The sequence below is a fragment of the Choloepus didactylus genome, chromosome 5 (assembly GCF_015220235.1).
Source record: "Choloepus didactylus isolate mChoDid1 chromosome 5, mChoDid1.pri, whole genome shotgun sequence".
Lineage (NCBI taxonomy): Eukaryota > Metazoa > Chordata > Mammalia > Pilosa > Megalonychidae > Choloepus > Choloepus didactylus.
The window spans coordinates 140,220,488-140,243,806 of NC_051311.1; the positions used below are offsets into that span (position 1 = coordinate 140,220,488).

A 23,319-nucleotide genomic window follows, 5' to 3' on the forward strand; every position below is an offset into this window, starting at 1 on the left:
TGAATTACAGCAAATGTGCAACTCTAATGTAGGGTGTTAATAATAGGGTGATATATCGGAGAAAAAACACCTACTGTAAACCATGGACTATAGTTAATAGTACTATTTTAATATTCCTTCATCACCTGTAACAAGGTACCACACTCATGCAAAGTGTCAACAACAGAGGGGTATAGGGGGAAACTATTTTTTACATGACTTTTCTGTATTCCTACAACTTCTCTAATTAAAAATAATTAAAGAAACATTATGCTGAGTGAAAGAAACCAGACACAAAGTACTACATACTATACCATTCCATTTATACAAAATGTAAATATAAATCTATAGAGACAGAAATAGGGTAGTGGTTATGTAAGGTTCGGGAAGGACAGAGGGTTGAGAGGTGACTGCTAAGGGGTATAGGATTTTTCTTTTTTGAAAATGTTCTAAAATTGTGATGAATGCACTACTCTGTGAATATACTAAAAGCCACTGGTTGTATACTTTGGATGGATTGTATGGTATGTGAATATATCTCAAACTGCTTTTTAAAAAGGGAAGATAAAAAGGGAGCCAGCTGTGAACTGCTTTGGGAAAGAATCAGCATTGGATGTAATTTATCCACACGCAAAATTCCATTTCTAGAGCCTCCCACCTTCTCTTTTTTCCCTCCTAAAAATTCATCTCCCCATTCAAGTGAGTCTCAACTTATTCCTTGCAGTGGCTTTTTGTTACATGTTGGTTAGGCTCTGAGCCTGGCTCCTGAGGGGGCTAATTTTTGTTCCAAATCCAGCTTGTTGTGGAAAGAAACTTATTAAATGTGTTTTTTTAGCATAAAAAAAAATAATAAAGTAGCACTGTCTGACTTTTTTGCAGAAAGTGATAAGCTGACCCTAAAATCATATGGAAATGCAAGGGAACCAGAATAGCCAAAGCAATCTTTAAAAAGAACAAAGTTAGAGGACTCAATACTTCATGATTTCAAAACTTATTACGAAGTTACATTAGTCTAGACAGTGTAGTCCCGGCATAAGAATAGACATATAAATCAATAGCATAGAATAGAATAGAAAGCCAGAAATGCACCCACACACTTATGGTCAGTTGATTTTTGACAAGTTAGTGCCAAGAAATTCAGTATAGTCTTTTCAATAAATGGCTTGGTGACAACTGGATATCCACAGTTGGACCCTACCCCATGTATATACAAAAATGAACTCTAAATAGTTCATAGACCAAATGTAACAGCAAAACTATAATAAACTCTTAGAAGAAGATATAGGAGTAAATCTTTGTTACCTTGGGTTAAGCAAAAAATTTAGATATGACATCAAAAGGTCAAAGAAAAATTACATAAATTCAATGTTATCAAAATTAAAACTTTTGTGCTTCAAAGGGCACCATCAAGATAGTGAAGACAGGCAAATTCCAGGCAGCCTGAAAGACTGAACCAGAAAGTTTGCCCTTCTGCAACTTCCCCTGCAGATAGAAGTAGCTTGTGGACAGCTACAGCAGTGTAAGAAACAATTAAGCCAAAGTTGCCTGGGGCAAAGGATTACCTGCTTTAAATCACAGCTTCCATTTGCAGTTGTTTATTCTGTGCTACCTGTGGATGAAGGGATTAAAGTATACTAAGTGAAAGTCTTTTTTTTTTTTTTTTTTAGAGAATGGGGGTGGGCAATCAAATTCAATATTCAATAATACTGAAATCATACACTGTTCTTCTATGACCCATAATGGAATGAAGCTAGAAATCAATAACAGAGGTAGGCTTGAACAATTTACACATATGGGGAAGTTAACCAGATGGTTGAAGAAATCCAAGGAATAATAAGAAATATCTTGAGATGCATGAAACAAAACATACCAACACCAATGAGATGCAGCTAAGGCAGTGCTGATAGGGAAACTTATAACTCAAATGCTTATGTTAAAGAAAGGAAGAAAGATCTCAACCTAACCTCACAAAACTGAAGAATCTACAAAAAGAAGAGCAACTAAACCCAAAGCAAGTAGAAGGAAGGAAATAACAAAGATTATAGTGGAGATAAATGAAACAGAATAGAAAACAATAGAAAGAATCAACAAAAACAAAAGGTTCTTGGAAAAGATAACATCGGCAAACCTTTGGGTAGAATAGCAGAAAAAAAAGAGGACTCAATTAAAATCAGAAGTGAAAGGGGCAGGGGGGCATTACTACCAACCTTACAGAAATAAAAAGGATTGTAAGAGGATACTGTGAACAACAGTATGCCAGCAAATAAGATGACCTAGATGAAATGGACAATTTCCTAGAAACTACCTACAGTTTTTCAAGAAGAAATAGAGTATCTAAGCAGACCACTAACAAAGAGATTGAATCAATAATCAAAAACCTCCTAACACCACTCTGGAAGACAGTGTGGAGGTTCCTCAGGAAGCTAAATATAGATTTGCCATATGACCCAGCTATTCCATTACTAGGTCTATACTCAGAGGAACTGAAAACTTAAGACACAGACATTTGTAAACCGATGTTTACTGCAGCATTATTCATGATTGCCAAGAGATGGAAACAGCCCAAATGTCCATCAAAGGACGAGTGGATAAACTGTGGTATATACACATGATGGAATATTATGCAGCTGTAAGACAGAAAAAAGACATGGATCATATAATAACGTGGATGAACCTTGAGGACATTATATTGAGTGAAGTTAGCCAGAAACAAAAGGACAGATTCTGTATGGTCTCACTAATATGAACAGACATTAATGAACAAACGTTGGGAGTCAAAAGCTGACAGCACAGGTGACCAGGAGATAGAAAGAGGGTAGAGATCAGGCATTTGATGCTGGAGGGCTACAGAATGTTTAGCAGGATTGATTGTATAGATCCAGAAATAGATAGCATAATACTGTGTGATGGTAGCACAGTATTGTAAGTACACCGAACAATGATGTCTGTGAGTAAAGCTGAAAGAGGTGGGATAGGAGAATGTATGACACCAGAGGTAAAGATAAATGATAAAGACTGGGACTGTATAACTTAGCAAAAACTGGAGTGGCCAATGACTGTTACTAAATATACAAATATAAAAATGTTTTTGCATGTGGGAGAGCAAATGAATGTCAACCATGTAGAGTGTTGAAAAAGGGATGGTATTTGAGAAAAAAAACAATCAAAGCAAACTGGAGTCTATGGTCAACAGTAACATTGTAATATACTTCCATTAAATGTAACAAGGGCAATATGCCAATGCTAAGTGTATATGAGAGGGGGATACAGGGGAGGAATATGGGATTCTTGGTAGTGGTGTTATTTTCTGTCCCTACTACTGTATTGTATGACATGTTATTTTTCTTTTTATCATCTTTTTTATTATTGCTAAAAAAAAAACAATTTTTCTTGTGGTAATCAATATGTTCAAGTGCTGACAGTGGTGATAAATGTACAACTTTATGATGATACCATGAACAACTGATTGTGCACTGTGGATGAATATATGGTATGTGAATATAACTCTATAAAATTGTAGGAAAAAATATATATAGGAGTAAAAGTGTTGGAGAAAACATGGTGAGAGGGATGTACCTATCTACTGTTGATAAGCAGGTAGAATGGTGTAGCCTTCCTGAAGGTTAGTGTGGTGATTCCACAAAAGTTAAGTATGTGGGGACCATAAGGTCCTGCAACCTCATTATGGAGTATGTCATTTGAAGATCTGAGCGCAGAGACGTGAACGGACATTTGCAAACTGGTGTTCATGGAGGCAGCAATCATGATTTACAATGGGTGGAGGTGACCTAAGGGTACATAGACTGAGGAACAGAATGGTGAACTGTGGCGTATGCATACAATGAAATATTGAGCAACTACAAGAAGGAGTGAAGCTGTGAGACACACAACGAGGTGAATGGATCCCGTACACGGTATTTGAGTGAAGTACACCAGAAATAAAGGCAGGCTCTATAATGCCTCGCCAATATGGACATAGCCTAACGTGGACTTGATTACTGTAATGGTCCCTAGATTGTAAGCTCTTACAGCAGTCAACTTTATTCCTGAATTGTAATGCCTATCTCTAAACTTTGAGATGCTGATCCCTTAGTATATGACCTGATTGGTCTCTGGAACAATGCGTATCTCTGAGACACCTGAAACTCGGAGCTAGAGCTTGGCAGATATGAATGGCAGTATTAGTGCATACAGCAACTGTGAAAAAAGCAGCTGAAAAAGAGCCCAGACTTCAATTAGTGATATGAATGAAGCAGATCTGGTTAAGACTAGGGCAAACCAGGCCAAAGGGTAAACGTTGAAACTGACTGTGTTTTAAAACTTCACCTTCCATGTGAGACCAAGGGAAGAGATGTCTATTTGGTGCAGGATCTGTATTTTCTAAACAGTATAACTCTACAGTTGGTTTGTTCAAACACCACGATTGCATAGAGCTTTGAATACGAAGTGAGATATGGTGGGTTGGTATAGGTTAGAGTGAAATAGTGACACATCCCAAAGTAATTTGGGCAGAGAATAAAAAATATATTTACAGTCGCCCCCCCCCCCCCCCCCCGAGGAGCTGGGGGAAGGTGCAGAAGTGTTGGACTTCCTCACCTGGACTAGTGCTGATGCTGTCACAGACATTGGGACTGGTGGTTTGATGTGCCTAGCCCTCTATCATGGGACTTGCCCTTGTGGGGCTCGTTACTGCAAAGAAGAGGCTAAACTTGCATATAATTGTGCCTAAGAGTCTCCCCAGGTACTTCTTTGTTGCTCAGATGTGGCCCTTTCTCTCTCTCTCTGAGCCACCTCAGCAGGTGAACTCACTGCCCTCCCCCCTACGTGGGACCCGACTCCCAGGGGTGTAAATCTCCCTGGCAACGCAGGATATAACTCCCGGGGATGAATCTAGACCCAGCATCATGGGATTGAGAACATCTTCTTGACCAAAAGGGGGAAGCAGAATGAGATGAGAAACTTTCAGTGACTGAGAGATTTCAAGTGCAGTTGAGAGGTCACTCTGGTGGAGATTCTTATGCACTGTATAGATAACACCTCTTAGGTTTTAATGTATTGGAATAGCTAGAAGTAAATACCTGAAACTACCAAACTCCAACACAGTACTCTGGACTCCTGAAGACGACTGTCTAATAATGTAGATTATAAGGGGCAACAGTGTGATTGTGAAGGCCTTGTGGATCACACTCCCTTTGTATAGTATGTGGATGAATGGGTAGAAAAGTGGGGGCAAAAACTAAATGACAAATAGGGTGGGATGGGGGGGATGGTTTGGGTGTTCTTTTTTTACTTTTATTTTGTATTTAAGAATCAGAATAAGTTCTGATTCTTTCTGATGTAAGGAAAATGTTCAGAAATAGATTGTGGTGATGAATGCATAACTATATGATCATACTGTGAACAGTTGATTGTACACCATGGATGACTGTATGGTATGTGATTATATTTCAATAAGACTGAATTAAAAACAAACAAACAAACAAAAAACCTCCCAACAAAGAAAAGTTCAGGAACCAGATGGCTTTACTGGTGAACTGTACTCAAACATTCTAAGAATACTACTCATTTTCTTCCAAAAAGTTGAAAAGGTGGGAATACTCCCTTATGCATTATGTGAGGCCAGCATCACTCTAATACTAAAGCCAGATAAAGATACCACAAGAAAAGAAAATTACAGACTAAAATCCCTCTTGAGAGTATATGCAAAAGTCGTCAACAAAACACTGGCAAACCAAATCCAGCAGCACATTAGAATAATTTACATGATCAAGTGGGACTTATTGCAGGTGTGCAAAATGTTTCAACATAAAAAAATTAATGTAATATACCAAGTTAATAGAGCAAAGAAAAAACCCCACATATGAGCATCTCAACTGATGCAGAAAAGACATTTGACACAATCTAGCCCCCTTCTTGAGAAAAGCACTCAGAAAACTAGGAATAAAAGGAAACCTCAATATGATAAAAGGCATATATAGAAAACCCACAGCTAATATCCCATCAATGGTGAAAGACAACACTTTCTCTCTGAGATCAGGAACATGACAAAGATGCCCATTGTCACCACTGTTGTTCAACACAGTCATGGAAGATCTTGTCAGAGCACTTAGGAAAGAAAACGAAATAAAAGGCATCCAAATTGGAAAGAAAGAAAATTTTCTCTTTTTGCAGACAGCATGATCCTTTTATACTGCAAATCCTGAAAAATTCATAACAAACATACTGGAGCCAACAAATGAATTCAGCAAAGTGGTGGGGTACAGGATCACACAAAATTGTAGTGTTTCTATACACTAGTAATAAATAGTCTGAAGAGGAAATCAGGAAAGAAATTCCATTTACAATAGCAACTAAAAGAATCAAATATCTAAGAAAACTGTGAGACAAAACTAAATGAAATTAAAAAAAAAAACAAAAAACAAACAAAAAAAAACAACCTAAAGAGAGCCCATGCTCATGAATTAGAAAACTAAATATTAAGATCAGTTCTACCCAAAACTGTTTACAGATTCAATGCAATCCCAATCAAAATTCCAACAACTTTCTTTGTAGAAACAGAAAAGCAAGTCATTAAATTTATATGGAAGTGTAAGGGGCCCCAAATAGCCAAAGACATCTTGAAAAAGAAGAATAAAATTGGAGGACTCACACTTGTCAATTTTAAAACTTATTACAAAACTACAGTAATCAAAGCAGGATGGTACTGACACAAGGAAAGATATATAGACAAATAGATTTGAATTGTGAGTTCAGAAATAAACCTTTGCATCTATGGCCAATTGATTTTTGACAAGGAGGTGAAGTCCACTCAATGGGGAAAGAATAGTCTCTTCAACAAATGATGCTGGGGAAACTGGATATACATATGCAAAAGAATGAAGGTAGACCCCTATTTCAAACCATATACAAAAATCAACCCAAAATGGATCAGTGATCTCAATATAAGAAAAAAAACTGTAAAACTCCTAGAAGAAATTAAAGGGAAGCATCTTTAGGACCTTGTGTTAGGCAATAGTTTCCTATACTTTAGACCAAAAGCAAGAGCAACAAAAGAAAAAACAGATAAATGGGACTTCACAAAATTAAAAAGCTTTGTGCATCAAAGGACTTTATCATGAAAGTAACAAGACAACCTACAGTATGGGAGGAAATATTTGGAAACCACATATCCAATAAGGATTTACCCACAATATACAAAGAAATCTTACAACTCAATAATAAAAAGACAACACATTTTTTTTTAAATGGGCAAAAGATGAATAGACACTTCTCCACAGAAGCTATGCAAATAGCCAAAACAGCACATGCAAATATGCTCAACATCATTAGTAATAAGGGAAATACAAATCAAAACCATAATAAGATACCATTTCACACCCACTAAATTGGCTACTATTAATTTTTTAAAAATGAAAATAACAAGCATAGAAGAGAATGTGGAGACACAGGAACACTCATTCACTGCTGGTGGGAATTTAAAATGGTGCAGCTGCTGTGGAAGACAGTTTGGTGATTCCTCAGAATGGACAGAGTTACCATTTGACCTAGCAATAATACTTCTATGTATATCCCCAAAGGAGTTGAAAGTGGGGACTGAACAGATATTTGCAGACCAAAAGATGGTAGCTACCCAAGTGTCCATCAACAGATGAATGGATACCAAAATGTGGTATACATGTACAATGATATGTTATTCAGCTGTAAAAAGAAATGACTTTCTGATACATGAGACAACTTAGATGAATCTGGAAGACGTTATGTTGAGTGAAATAAGACACAATAGGACAAATACTGTATTAGCCCAGTGATGGGAAATAACTAAGCAAATTCATAGAGGCAGAAACTAAAATACGGGTTACCAAGGCCAGGGTGGGAGAAGGGAATAGGGAGTTTATGGTTAATTGGTGCTGAGCTTCTCTTTGGCATGATGGGAAACTTGGTAAAAGGTGGTGGTGATGGTAGCACATCATAAGTGTAATAAATCACTGAATTATATATTTGAACATGGCTAAAAAGAAATTTTAGGTAGTATGTATGTTATTAGAATAAAAATTTTGTAAAAAACTGGACTGCACGTAAACAGTGAACCCTTATATAAAATAATGCATACAGCTAATAGTACAATTATAACATTCTTTCATCAGTTTTAACAAAGGTACCACACTAATGCATGGTAATAAGGGGAGGGGAGTACATGGGAATTCTGTATTTTCTGCATGATTTTTCTGTAAACCTACACCTTCTCCACTAAGAAAGATTACGCAAAAATAAAGTTAAAACTATTCACTGTGTAAAGCCAAGGAAGGAATCAAAGAAATTAAAAGTATTCATCACCTTGTATTTGGAAAACAGTCTACTGTGTAATGGAAAAAGAATAGGAGCTTTTTGACTTTAAATTTTCACTTCAAAAAAACACCTCCATTTTACTTGAAAATGGGGGTGGGGGTAGAAATGGGCTATACCTGCATTCTGCTTCTCTGCTATTTATTAACAGTGGAGACTGAGAAAATCAGCAAGGATGGTTTCCTCCTAACTGTGTTGGGGTCTTTTTGAAGGCCAGAACTGAGCCTTGTTCATTTGTGTTCTAATTCCATGTTTGACACAGAAGTGCTTAATAAATGTTTTAGTAAATAAAAACAAAAAAGATAACCCACAGAATGGGAGAAAACATTTGCATATCATATCTGATAAGGGTCTAGTATCAAACAAAAAAGATAACCCACAGAATGGGAGAAAACATTTGCATATCATATCTGATAAGGGTCTAGTATCCAGAATATATAAGGAATTCTTACAACTCAATAAGAAAAAGATAACCCAGGATAAAAACAGCCAAATGATTTGAATAGACATTTCCTCAAAGATAATACACAAATGACCAAAAAATACGTGAAAAGGTGCTCAACATCATTAGTCACTAGGGAAATGCAAATCAAAACCACAATGAGATACCACTATATATGCATTAGAATGGATAGAACCAAACCCACAAACAATAACAAGCTTTGGCAAGGGTATGAAGAAATTGGAACCTACATATATTACTGGTGTGAATGTAAAATGGTACAGCCATTTTGGAAAACAGTTTGGCAAATGCTCAAAAAGTTAAATGTGAAGTTATCAGATGACCTAGCAATCCTACTCCTATTTACCCAAGAGAAATTAAAACATGTCCACAAATGTGTACATGAATGTTTATAGCAGCATTATTCACAATAGCCAAGAAATAAAAATAGCTCAAATGTCTATCAACTGAATGGATAAAAAATTATGGTATATATACACAATGGAATATTCAGAATGTACTGACACATGCTACAACATTGATGAACCTTGAAAACATCATGCTAAGTAAAAGAAGTGAGACAAAAGGCTACATATTGTAGGATTCTACTTTTTTGAAATGTCCAGAGTAATCAAATCCAAAGAGATAGCAAATATGTGGTTGCCAGGGGCTGGAGAGAGGAGAAAATGAGTGGCTGCAAATGGGTACAAGGTGTCCTTTTGGGGTGATGAAAATGTTCTGAAATTAGATAGTGGTGATGATTGCACAGCACTGTGAATACACTGAAAACCACTGAATTGCACATTTTAAAAAGGTGCATTTTTAGGTTTATGAATTTTACCTCAAAACATTTAAAAAGCACTCAAATTCTAAAGTTTTATAAGTTACCATAAATGCTTCAATGTCTGGTTGACTTTCAACATTTCTGCCAAGCTCTCTGCCACTTCATCGTTGAGTTCATTTTGGGTCAGCCTAAAAAAGGAAGGAAGTATTTACTCAGGAGAGTCCTGCCTGGCACACATCTTTTAATGAATTCACAGAAGCAGGATCCCATCAACTTATGCTGCTGCTTACTGCTGAGAATCCAGCAAACAGCCAGTCTCCACGCCCAGCTTCCCAGCCTCCCAGTTGATAAATGGTGATTCACTTCCAGTGCAAATCCTTTACCCAAGCTCCTACTTCCTAACCCTGCTGCAGGGAGTGGGACCACACATTCTGTCCCATTCTTGCTGAGCCCTCAGATTTCACAGAAGATGGGGTGCCCACATGAAACAAAGGGCCAGTGCCTGCTTTTTAAGTCTCCTCCTAACCCCCAAATCCTTGAAAATCACCAAGAGAGTGTAAGATCAAAATAATTCTGAAGACTTGCTGACTACATGTGAAAATGTATTGAGTTCTTTGCTCTGAGGCCAGGAGAAAAGAACCTGAGTTTGGTGATTGAAAAGTTAGGAGTCTTGAGCTGTTCTTACAACTAGAAGTGGTCTGTATAAAATATAGGGGGCTAGGAGCTCCTGGATGTAATAGTGTTGAATCCTGTTATGCCAGTGGATGAAATAACAAAAACAAACAAACAAAAACTCATAGTTGATAGTGTTTATCCAAATTTTAAATGTTACACTTTGAGCTAATAATTATATGCCTAGGAATCTACAGTGGACAAGCATGCAGAATAATCTATCTGTCATAATGGGAAAATTTAACCTAAATATTGATCAATAGAGGCGACTGGCCAAATTTTAACCATCCATTCAGTGGAACATTTGCAGCCCTTAGAGAGAGGGAGGTGGTATAAAGAAAGAGGTGTGGTGTTTAAGATTGCTCTGGAACCAGACCTTCCTGGATGTGTATTACTTACTAGCAGGGTGACCTCAGGCAGATGATTTAACATCTCTGAGCCTAAGTTTTCTCATCTGGAACTATGAATAGTAATAGTAAAGACCTTATGGGGCACTCATGAGAATAAGCGAGTTTATGTAAAATGCTTAGAATAGAGCATGGCGTACAGTCAGCACTCAAGGAATGCTAGATATTAACATTATTAATTAAAGCAGTGATTCTCAATCGGGTGATTTTGACTGCCAAGGAACATTTGGCAATATCTAAAGACGTTTCTGACTGTCACACCCAGGAAAGGAAGGGTACTACTGGCACCATGGGTAGAGGTCAGGGTGCTGCCACAGTGCACAGGACAGTCCTCCAGCAAAGAGGACCAAAACGTCAGCAGTGCTGAGACTGAGAGCTCTGATGTAACGGGACATGTAAAATATGTACAATAAATGGGTAAGATTTTTTAAAGCCATTTCATAAATACTATTTGTATTGTTCTACTTTGTAAAAAAAATGGTTTTATATATAGGCATATATCTGAATAGTCCTAGAAAAAAAGACTATACAAATATTCTATCTGGAAAACATGATGAGGGAGATATTTTTATTTCTTACTTTTTGGATTTCAATGTCTTTGTTTTTTTTAAAAAAAGAAAATACTACTTTTAAAAAATAACAGACTTTTTTAAGGGGAAAAAAAATAAAAATGTGTTTACTGCCCAGCAGATCTGATATCAGAACTTTCATAAAGATGACATTTCCATTATTTTCAGTAAAACTAATTTAGCAAATATTTAATGAGCTAGGACTGCAGGATACAGAGATATGTAACAGTACAACTTCCTGACACTTAAGGAACTTATGGCACAGACAAGAAAATAAAATACAAATACATAAAATTAAAAGTTAAACGACAATAAACAAACAAAAAAAAACACTGTCAGGAGGCAATATACACTTAAGTGCCCCTGGGATGCTGGGAGGAGGTGGGGCCTGGGCTTCCTGCAGGTGACAGGTGAGCTGGAGTGTGAAGGCCAGATCCTGAGCTGGGAAAGCAGGGACTGGGGGGAGGAAGGCACTTTAAAAGAGAAAGGGAGAAAATTGTGTCCAGTACATGAAAGTTGGATTCTGCAAGGTGTATTTGAGGGTGTTCTGAGAATACTCCTGACAGAATAGCCAGAATTTTGGTTTTCCAAGGCCCAGGTTGACACACTCAAAGCCTGGAACCCATGTTCCTGGGGCACACTTCTCCCTTCTGTACCTGTTTGTGCTTCTGGAAATGGTCACAGGCATGTCTCAGAGATTTCATGCTTCTGGAAATGGTTACAGGCATGTCTCGGAGATATTGTGGGCTCATATTCCTGACCACAATAGTGAATATTGCAATAAAGCAAGTCACAGGAATTTTTTTTTGTTTCCTAGTACATAAAAAAGTTATGGCTATACTGTACTGTAGTCTATTAAATGTGTAACAACATGTCTAAAAAACTATGTACATACCTAATTTAAAAAAACACTTTATTGCTAAAAAATGCTACCCTCATCATCTGACCCTTCAGTGAGCTGTATTCTTTTTGCTGGTGGACCGTCTTGCCTTGATGTTGATGGCTGCTGACTGCTCAGGGTGGGGGGTGCCGAAAGTTGGGGTGGCTGTGGCAATTAAGACAACAGCTAAGTTTGCCACATTGACTGACTCTTCCTTTCACGAAAGATTTCTCTGTAGCATGTGATGCTGTTTGATGGCATTTTACCTACAGAACTTCTTTCAAAATTGGAGTCAATCTTCTCAACCCCGCCACTGCTTTATCAGCTAAGTTGATATGATAGTCTATATCCTTTGTTGTCATTTCAACAATGTTCATATCATCTTCACCAGGAGTAAATCCCATCTCAAGAAACCACTTTCTCATGGGAATTGTATATGTGAATTATAGTGTTTTTTCAAGGATGTGTGCAGCTTGCTCTCATAGGTTCAGAAGACAGAGCAATAGATGATGGATGATAGAGAGGGAGGGAGGGAGGGAGGAAAAGAGCAGTGTGACAACATGTTAAAGTTAGTGGATCAGGGTATCGGGGGGGTCAGGGAATGCTGGAGTTCTGTGTGTGGGGTTTGTATTGTTTTTGCAACTGTTCCTATAACTTTGAATTTATTTCAAAATAAAATGTAAAAAAAAAAAAAAAGATACTTTCTTTGGTTTATCCATAAGAAGCAACTCCTCATCCATTAAAGTTTTATCATAAGATTGCAGCAATTCAGTCACATCTTCAAGCTCCACTTCCAATTCCAGTTCTCCTGCTGTTTCCACCACATCTGCAGTGACTTCCTCCACTGAAATCTTGAACCCCTCCAAATCCTCCATGAGGGCTGGAATCAACTTCTTCCAAACCTACAACAGGTTCATATTGATATTTTGACCTCCTCCCGTGAATCATGAGTGTTCTTAATGGCATCTAGAATGGTGAGTCCTTTCCAAAAGGTTTTCAATGTACTTTGCCAGACCCATCAGAGGAATCACTATCTATGGCAGCTATCAGCTTATAGAATGTATTTCTTCAGTAATAAGACTTAAATGTCAAAATGACTCCTTGATCCATGGGCTGCAGAATGGGCACTGTGTCAGCAGACATGAAAACAACGTACATCTCGTTGTCCGTCTTCATCAGAACTCTTGGGTGACCAGGTGCATTGTCAATGAGCAGTCATATTTTGAAAGAACCTTTTTTTCTGAGCTGGTCTCAACAATGGGCTTCAAATATTCAATAAGTCATGTTGTAAACAGATGTGCCGTCATCCAGGCTTTGTTGTTCCATTTACAGAACACAGGTAAAGCAGATTTATCATAATTCTCCAGGGCCCTAGGATTTGTGGAATGGTAAATGAGCACTGGTTTCTACTTAAAGTCACCAGCTGCATTAGCCCCTACCAAGAGAGACAGCCTGTCCTTTGAAGCCAGACACTGACTTCTCCTCTCTTGCTATGAAAGTCCTAGATGGCATCTGTTGTTTAGTGTAGCCACCTTCATCAATTGTCTCAGCCAGAGCTTCTGGATAACTTGCTACAGCTTTTACTTCAGTACTTGCGACTTCATCTTGCATTTTTACGTTATGGAGGTGGCTTCTTTCCTTAAACCTCATTTACCAACCTCTGCAAGCTTCAAAGTTTTCTTCCTTACTGTTTCAGTCTGCTAGGCTGCCAAAATGCAATATACCAGAAACGAGTTGGTTTTAAACAGTGGGAATATATTCGCTTACAAGATTACAGTTCTGAAGTCATGAAAATGTCCAAATCAAGGCATCATCAATTGATGGTCTTCCTAAAGACCAGCTGCTGGCAATGCTGGACTCCTCTGTCACATGGCAAGGCACACGGTGACATCCGCTTTCTCTCCCTTCTCTTCTGGGTTTCATTGCTTCCAGCTTCTTGTTTCCATGGCTTTCTCAAAGGATCTTTCTCTCTGTTCATCCCATTTATAAAGGGCTCCAGTAAAAGGATTAAGAGAAACCCTGGGCCACACCCCAACTGGAGTAACCCAGTCAAAAATGCTCACCTACAACAGGTTCACACCCACAGGAATGGATTAAATTTTCGGGGTCCACAAAGCCTCCAAACCATCACACTCACCTCTCTCAGCCTTCACAGAACTGCAGAGTTAGGGGTTTGCTCTGGATTAGGCTTACGGGACTATTGTGGTGGGTTTGATCTTCTATCCAGACCACTAAAATTTCATATCAGCAATAAGGCTGTTTCACTTTATCATTCATGTGTTCACTGTAGCACTTTTAATTTCCTTTAAGAACGTTCCCTTTGCATTCACAACTTGGCTAACTATTTGGCACAAGAGACCTAGCTTTCTGCCTGTCTCAGCTTCTGACATTCTTTCCTCACTAAGGTTAATCATTTCTAGCTTTTGATTTGAAGTGAGAGACTTGGGACTCTTCCTTTCACTTGAACACTTAGAAGCTATTGTAGGGTTATTAACTGGCCAATTTCAATATTGTTGTGTCTCAGGGAATAGAGAGGCCTGAGGAGAGGGAGAGACAGTGGAGCAGTCAGAACACATACAAGATTTATTAAGTTTGCCATCTTATATGGGCATGGTTCATGGCACCCCAAAACAATTAAAGTAGTACCATCAATGGTCACAGATATGATAATATGAATAATAATGAAGTATGAAATATTGAGAGAATTACCAAAATGTGACACAAAGTGAGCACATGCTGTTGTAAAAATGGCACCAATGGATTTGCTTGACGCAGGGCTGCCACAAACCTTCAATTTGTAAAAAACGCAGTATCTGGGAAGCACAATAAAGCAAAGTGCAATAAAAGGAGGTATGCCTGTATTTTCTTTAGAAGTAACTTATCAACCTAACTTCAAGGAAAAGCTTAGCTATAGCCCCTCCAAATGATAGGCAGCTTTTCAAGTATAATCTGAACTGTGTACAGCCCCTGGAATAATTCCTAAGACCCAACCGTTCAAAATGACCCTGGACATTACCAGAATATTCTCAGGGATGTGTTCCACTGCAGGGCTTCTGCGAGGCTCTTTCCTCCTTCTGTGGAGATGCCATTGAATGCAAGACTAGAAAAGAAATGCTTGAGGTGAATTATTGGAAAATCTACATTTAACTTTGGCTTTAGCAACCAAAACAGACTGCCTGGATGTGCCTCCTGACTTGCGGTAGGAAGCAGAAATGTTTGGCCTCCTCAGCAGCTGCCTGGTCTTTGTTGCTTCAGAGCCCATGCTCAGGACTTGAGGACAGGCACAAGACTGCTCAAAGAGAGCAGGAAATGGAACTATAAGACCTGATCACACAACTGTGGACTGGCCTCTGCTCGGCAGCTTTTTACATTAGCAAAAGGCTGAAGGCTCAGGAGGCCTGGTAGGCTCTGTTTCAGATGGCTGACATTTTCAAGCTGCCCATCCATGATACCTGGAGATGTTCCTTCTCATAAAGAAGGAACTGCCCTCTTTCCCCCAGAATCTTGGATTCTCTTTCAGTGGCAGGAAGGACACGGGCAAAGGGAGACACCAAGGCTCTAAGATCTGTCCCTCAACCATTCTGAGAATGAGGAAAGGGCAGGAACCTGAGGACCAGGGTCCCTTTCCAGTCTTATCTGAATTTAGAGAATTCCTCCCCTTTAAAGGGCATGGGGAGTCTGCCATGGGGTTGGAAATATACTATGTCTTGATCTGGGTGGTGGTTATCTTGATTATGAATATATGTAAAATTCATTAAGCTGAGTACTTAAGAATACGTAGTGCCCCCTTGAGGAGCCTGTGGAGAATGCAGGGGTATTCACCTACCCCACCTCGATGGTTGCTAACATGACCACAGACATAGGGGGCTGGTGGTTTGATGGGTTGAGCCCTCTACCATAGGTTTTACCCTTGGGAAGACAGTTGCTGTAAAGGAGAGGCTAGGCCCCCCTATAATCATGCCTAAGAGCCTCCTCCCGAGTGCCTCTTTGTTGCTCAGATGTGGCCCTCTCTCTAGCTAAGCCAACTTGAAAGGTGAAATCACTGCCCTCCCCTCTACGTGGGATCAGACACCCAGGGGAGTGAATCTCCCTGGCAACGTGGAATATGACTCCCGGGGAGGAATGCAGACCTGGCATCGTGGGACAGAGAACATCTTCTTGACCAAAAGGGGGATGTGAAAGGAAATGAAATAAGCTTCAGTGGCAGAGAGATTCCAAAAGGAGCCGAGAGGTCACTCTGGTGGGCACTCTTACGCACAATTTAGACAACCCTTTTTAGGTTCTAAAGAATTGGGGTAGTTGGTGGTGGATACCTGAAACTATCAAACTACAACCCAGAACCCATGAATCTCGAAGACAATTGTATAAAAATGTAGCTTATGAGGGGTGACAATGGGATTGGGAAAGCCATAAGGACCACACTCCCCTTTGTCTAGTTTATGGATGGATGAGTAGAAAAATAGGGGAAGGAAACAAACAAACAGACAAAGGTACCCAGTGTTCTTTTTTACTTCAATTGCTCTTTTTCACTTTAATTATTATTCTTATTATTTTTGTGTGTGTGCTAATGAAGGTGTCAGGGATTGATTTAGGTGATGAAGGTACAACTATGTAATGGTACTGTGAATAATCAAATACACAATTTGTTTTGTATGACTGCGTGGTATGTGAATATCTCAATAAAATGAAGATTAAAAAAAAAATAAAGGGCATGGGGAGTCTGCCATGGGGTTGGAAATATGCTATGTCTTGATCTGGGTGGTGATTATCTTGATTATGAATATATGTAAAATTCATTCAGCTGAGTACTTAAGATTAACATATTTACTGTTGAATGTATATTACATGTCAATAGAAAATGCTAAGAAAAAGAAAACCACACAGACACAAATGCCTCCCCTTTAGGAAAGCCAGTCCTGGTCTTTCCCTTTGGTCCTCCACTGGCAAACCAAGAAGAGCACAGCAAGGCAGCACTCGCCACCCTGCTCGAGAGAGCCTCCTGCAGACAGCTACCTGGTCTCGGAAGGCAGCAGTTACCTCAGATTAGTCAAGCTGGGGTGGTTCCTCAGAGCCTCTGCGAAAGCCTTTGCTCCTTCATCACCAATTTTATTGCCCCACATCCTGAGGGCAGAGAAAAACAATGAAAGTTCCTCCAAAAGAAACAAATAGCCTCTCTCATCCTTATTTTCTGCCAGAGGCCACAGCATGTCTGCATACTCAGTGAGCAGGTGTTTTGGCTCTGTCCCTGGAGCTGTGGCCTTCACATTCAAAGGGAATGTAAGACTACAGAGCAACAGGGTGCTGTGAACAATTGAGACCTAGTCACCCCTGAGTTTTCAGAGAGCCTAAGCTGCTGACTGTCCTAAAATACTGCCTGAATATCATCTACTGAGTGAAAGGTCTATGCAGGTGCTAGACTCCCCACACTCTGCTCAACTCCTCAGCTCTGCGAGGAGAGTCAGACATTCTTGAAGACAGTATCTCATGAAGCAAAGGTAAGGAAATACACTCAGAAACCCTATCAGCAAGAGGACGTCGCCAAACTATGCAGTGTCGATTCTTTCAGTGTCGGTGGAAAGCTGCAATGATGAAGCCATGCTCTCTCCTCCCAAGCAGGTAATCGGAGAGGATCTGGCTAAAGTGAGGGCCTGCACGGTAAGACACGGGGCTCCAGAGTGAGTCTGCAGGACTCATGGCTTATCTTTGCCCCCTGTAACCTGTGTGACCTTGGGTGAATTACAGAACCTCTTGGGTTTCAATTTCCTCATCTGTAAAATGGGGACAACGAGAGTATCCTCTCAGAGAGTTGTGAGGACTAAATGGGCTGTTATCAGCAGAGCACTTAGACCAGTGCCTGGTTCATAAAAAGGGTCAGCTATTCCTAATAGGATGAGGGGGCACTGACTACCTAACGCAAAGCAATCTGCCTGGCCCACTCGCAGCGGAACCACGGCTTCCGGCAGCATGGCACTCGCCAAGCCAGCGGCCTGCCTGCTTAGCTCCACACGGCCTGCTCACCCCTCGGCGAGTGCTGACAAGGAGGGGAGTTTTCAGTGTCCTGCTTAAAAAGTGTGTGTACTATAGAACTGAGTGGAATCAAATTTTAATGATGTGGAAAACCACTCATGCCACGAGATTAAATGAAAAGGGTAGGGTAAAATTCTGTACATAGTTTGACCTCTAGTGTATTTTTTTAAAAAACAGTACAAAGAGAGATAAATGTTAGCAACAATTATTTCTGACAAGGTGATTTTTATTTTATTCTTCAGATCTCCCAGAGTTACCAAATAAAATTAATGGTGTTACTTTTATAATCAAAGTTATTAAAATATAAATTTACAAAACATTAAATACATCATAGTCTTAAAATTTAGAACATCTGCCTGTGTTCTACATTTTAGGAGTAGAAACCCTCTTGTCACTATACCACTTAGGGCTAGAATAACTTCCTCCATGTGCTGGTGGAGATAATCTTGATTTTTTTTTAAATTAAAGCCCATGCAATTTAAATTGTAGTCAATCCTGGGACTTCCCACAAAGTTTCCCCTACAGAACCAGTGGAGCCTCATAGAGCATCATGCTAAAAACTCTCCGCAGCCACTTTCCCACAACCCGACCCAGCCATCTTTTGGTATATTCATGTACAAAAAGATCAGCAGGATCCCATGTACCTAAAACAGGCTGTATTATACTCACATGTGTGCATATGCTTCTACTCACCCAATTTCAAAGATTGATTTGCTGTTCTTCACAGCCAAGGCAACACACTTCCCTCCTTCACTCGTTATTTGGTTTTTTCCCAGTCTGCAGAGAGAGTCGTGGACAGATCCACCTCCAGCTGTGAGGGGACGCCAAGGCCAAGCCACCCTCTTCCCCAGCACCAGAGCCCCTCCTGGGAGGTGTGCTCTCTCTCCCACTAAACAAACCCCGGCAGCGAAGCCTGGGCTTCCTGTCAGGAAGGGCCTGAAGCCCTGGAGGAGGTTCCTCCCCAGAAGATGGCCTATAATTTCTGGAGAAACAGGGAACAAAGCCCTCCTGGAGGCTCTCTACATGACCCCAGGAGTATCACTCACTTCCACAAGCAGGTCAGGCACTTTCCCTCTTGAATTGCAAATGGTCAAAATGTGTGCTCTCACCAGGGCAGACCCCTGGGGTTCCAAGCCTGGGCACTCTGTCACCCTTTGCAGGGCATTTCTATGACAGGCCAGAGGATCAAACTCTTGTAACTGGAAGGGAAGCTTCCTAGGGGTAGAAAGACCTTTTTCTTTGGTACTCCATAGAGAGAGTAACAATTACAGCCTTTCTTCCTGTCAGTAGTTAATGACCTCAAAATGCCAAGCACTCCCACCAACAATGACAGGTGGCCTTTCCAAACTCCAAGCCTCACCCATGGGTCATAATTCCTCCGCATGGCCCGTCTGCTTTCCACTCATCAGTCCCTTTGTGACTTGACCAGTATGGCCCTGGGGCAAGCAGAAGATGGCTACTGGTGAAAGCTCTTTACAGTTACATTTAGTTTTTGTTTGAACAAAACAAACAAAAGGGGTGACCAAGAGAAGCAACAGGGAAGAGAAGCTACTGAGGAATCTGCCCCAGCAACTCAACTTACTTAAGGTACTGGAGGCCTTTGCATTCATCCAGGATTTTGGCGACATACCGAGCTCCAACATCAGTGATCTGGTTGTTGTATAAGCTGCAAAAAAAAGCACAGGCATGAAACTTTATGACACTTTTTTTTTTTAAGTGAGTAGGCGCTGTCTACTAGATTTCCAAAGTCTGTGTTGGAAAGAGAAAGGGCACATGGATACCAGAGTTTGGAGCTTATATTGAGTCTCATAGCCTGGGTTCAAATGCCAGCTCCCCACTCTCCCCAGCTTTATGACCTTGGACAAGTTGCCTAACCTCACTGTGCCTCAGATTCTCCATTTGTAAAATAGTAGTAACACTTATAGCTCCCTGGCAGCTTCCTGACAGGGTTGTTTTGAGATTTATGTAAGATATTGAAAAGCCTAGGCACATAAGTGCTCAGTAAATGGCAAGTGATGGGTGTTATTAGAGTATGATTATAATCAGCATCTTGAGGGGAAAATGGTTTCTCTCTGGATACTGGAACCTTCTCATTGACTCCCTTGTAGTCATTTTACCACTTGATACCAATCCAACTATATGGCAGAAAAAAGCTGAAAGTAGTAACTAAACCGACGTTTCCAGTATTGCAGTCACACAGAACATGACAGCTGAAAGGAGGCCTGGAATCATTTGCTTCAGTGTCCTCATTTACAGCTAAGGAAACTGAGGCCTGAGGCAGCTGAACGATAGCTCCAGCTTACCCAGTCAGCAGTGACTGTGGGGCTGGGAATACTGGCCCACAATTCCTTATCTCAAACTCCAAAGCTCGGAAAACCTGAAATTTTTTGAAAACTCTTTTGGCAACTGATGTAGAGCTGTAAGTGGTCTTTATCCTGCTTTGTTTGAATTTTCATACATCCTGCTGCAGAAATAGGAATATTTGAAAGTGGGGTACTGTCCTAGATCCCCCTGGGCCTACACCATAGGTGTAGTCTGTGCACTGTTTCTCCTTCCTAAATCTAAACAGCTCTGAACAGATTCTATCTGGCCCCAAGGGTTCTGAATGAGAAATTATGGGTCCATAGTAGTAAAATTTAAAACACAAACAGTGCTTTAACATTTATAAAACATATCCCCATGTATTCTCTCATTCCCTCCCCCAATAACCCCGTGAAACCGGTTGTGCAAACACTACCTGCTTATGTTCTGATCCCACTTTTACAAGAGAGGAGGCTGGGGCTCAGCCCGGTTGGTGACTTGCTCTAACAGAGAGCTGCCGGCCACGCCCAGAGCGGCCCCCTAGATCCCAACTCCCAGTCCAGGGCTCCACCCAGTGCCCCACGCCTCACCAAGGCCCCTGCTGCTGCTTCCTGTCACTACTGGGTGGTTGGCCCAGTGTTCTTGAGAAATACATACCCTAAATATGTCAGAATTTTGTATTTGGTCAGCTCTTCACATAGCACCTTTACCCCACTGTCAGTGATCTGGTTTACACTAAGTCTGAAAAAAAATGGGAAAGAAAATTAAAAATCAGAGCATCCATTCCACAAGGACCTTGAATTTTTCCAGTTATAAACACTATGAGAATGGCAGTAGCATCAGCCAAATAGCCCTTAAGGCCCACCCAGCACCAGCCCATCAGCAGGGCCACAGCAAGCCCTTGGATCATCACAAGGGCATAGAGGACACATAAGGAATGTCACCAGCCACCCTTAAAAGCCTGCATTCATGTGTGGCTTGCATGTCAGCGAGACCCTCTAAGTGGGAGCCGTGGTATTGGAAAATGTGTGGAGCTGCTTTTTAGTGCTTATACTGAGAAAAGGGACACCCTGTCATCTTGAGTGGAGCCAGTGATGTAAGATGTCCTATAATGCACAGGATAGTCCCTACAAGAACTGTACCCCCAAATGCCAACTGCACCCCATTCCAGAAACACATGGGCTAAACCTGACAATCCAACTGAAAAGGCTGGGTGTTCTGCTATCACGGGGGGACTGCTCAAGTGGTGCTGTCCTGTGTGGGAAAAGTGCCAGTAGCGATGGAGAAGCAAACAGAGGGACCACTAGAAGAGGTGGATCTTGGCAAGTACACTCTCTGCTCTTTAACACAAATGCCATCTGGATAGGCCAGGCTTAGTGGGAAGGGCAGGAGAAGAGGGCCTTCAGGATTGTGAATATGCCCTGGACAAGGGGCAGTCTCATGCTGGAATTTCTCTAGCAAATCCCTATACTAGCAGGATATTTTGACATGGCTAAAATGTGGAACAACAATTTCTTTTATTGCCACGTAGTCTCCATGGTAAACTACCCTGATCGTCTTAATCTTCCACCCCTTTAATTAGGTGGGGCTGAAGGAGAGAATAAGGCTCAGGCATGGATGGGAGTAAGGGATGAGGTGAAGGTCAGGGACCAGCGGAGGAGACAGACCCAGGGGTGGGTAAATTTTTTTCTGAAAAGGGTGAGAGAGTAAATATTTTAGGTTTTGGAGCAAACCATGTGATCTCTGTTACAACAACTCAACTCTAGTATGAAGCAGTCAACATGAAAACAAATGGGTGTGGCTGCGTTCCAATAAAACTTTATGTACAAACATAAATGGTGGGCCAAATCTGACCCACAGGCTCTAGTTTGTTGACCTCTGTAATAAGTAAAGGGCTGAATGTATAAAGGTTTGATTTTTAGGCTGCATCAAAATGATCACGTCAGCCATGCCAGGCCCCTCCCCACGTAGTACCAGGCTCAGCGCTGGGGCATAGTACATGCATACGCTGCAAGACCAGGGTGCTGCCACCCCAGGGGGCAGAATCTATTAGACCCCTAGTATCTATGCTTTCTTAGAAATAGAATCCCCCTGTTTTAGCTGGGTACATGTGGCTCAGTTCTGTCCAGTGAAATCTAAGCAGAAGTGCCATTAGCAATTTCTTTTGGAAAGAATGGGGTGTGCACTTCTTTGCCCTTCCTTCTTCCTAGTGGCTAGAATGTATATGTATATGGGATGGCTGGAGTTGAGCAACCCTCCTGGGCCAAGAGGTGGAAGACAGGTGGTGAGGATGGCAGAGCAGCAAGGCAGAAGAAAGCCTGGGCTCCTGGTGCCTGTGGGGCACCACGCCAGCCCTGACTGCCTACCTCTAGACTTTTGTACAAGAGTGTAACACGTTTACTCTCTCTTTCAACCAAAAATAATTCTAACCCATGCCCTTAGGGAGCTGGAAATGCTTCCCCATGGTTTCCCCATCTTCTGCTTTCATGGGAGTTGCTCTTTCTGTTGCTGGCATGAAGGAAAACTTCAATGGGGAAGAGCTGATTTGGAGTGTCTGGTTCTGTCATATGGGCAGGGGGAGGCACTGGGGGTGGGACGGCCTGAGGCTGCCAAGGGAGGGTCAGCACTGAGTGGCTCCCGCTGTCCCTACACAGCTCACACTCTGGCATTAGCACAGCAGACCTGAGAATCATTTCTAGATCCTCGCTACTCTTCAGAAATGCATGAGCCAGGTCATAGAGAATTTAAACCCCAAGAGAGCTTTACAAGTTTTATTTTACACAGGAAACACAAATAGAAGGACATAGTCTGCCTCTTTTTTCTCTACAGCAACAAACAGGAAAATAATCCAGGGTAAGCATTCTGTACTGAGACCCCTGATAGCCCAGGCTGCTGGCTTTGACCATGGAACCCAT

At 40.9% G+C, this 23,319-nt stretch overlaps 1 protein-coding gene across 7 annotated transcripts in view; it reads right to left on the reverse strand.

Annotated features, from left to right (window-relative positions):
- NOD1 (nucleotide binding oligomerization domain containing 1) overlaps positions 1-23,319 on the reverse strand; it is a 94,299-nt gene that overhangs the window by 17,670 nt on the left and 53,310 nt on the right. For all 7 annotated transcript variants that reach the window (XR_005217049.1, XR_005217047.1, XR_005217048.1 and 4 more), the window contains 6 exons: positions 21,062-21,145; positions 19,686-19,769; positions 18,797-18,880; positions 17,114-17,197; positions 15,093-15,176; positions 9,653-9,736 (listed from right to left, as the gene is read on the reverse strand). Coding sequence is in view for 4 of the 7 variants with exons in the window: in XM_037836984.1 (XP_037692912.1) it covers positions 9,653-9,736; positions 15,093-15,176; positions 17,114-17,197; positions 18,797-18,880; positions 19,686-19,769; positions 21,062-21,145 (504 nt within the window). In the remaining 3 variants the exon portion in view is untranslated. The remainder of the gene's footprint in view (positions 1-9,652; positions 9,737-15,092; positions 15,177-17,113; positions 17,198-18,796; positions 18,881-19,685; positions 19,770-21,061; positions 21,146-23,319) is intronic.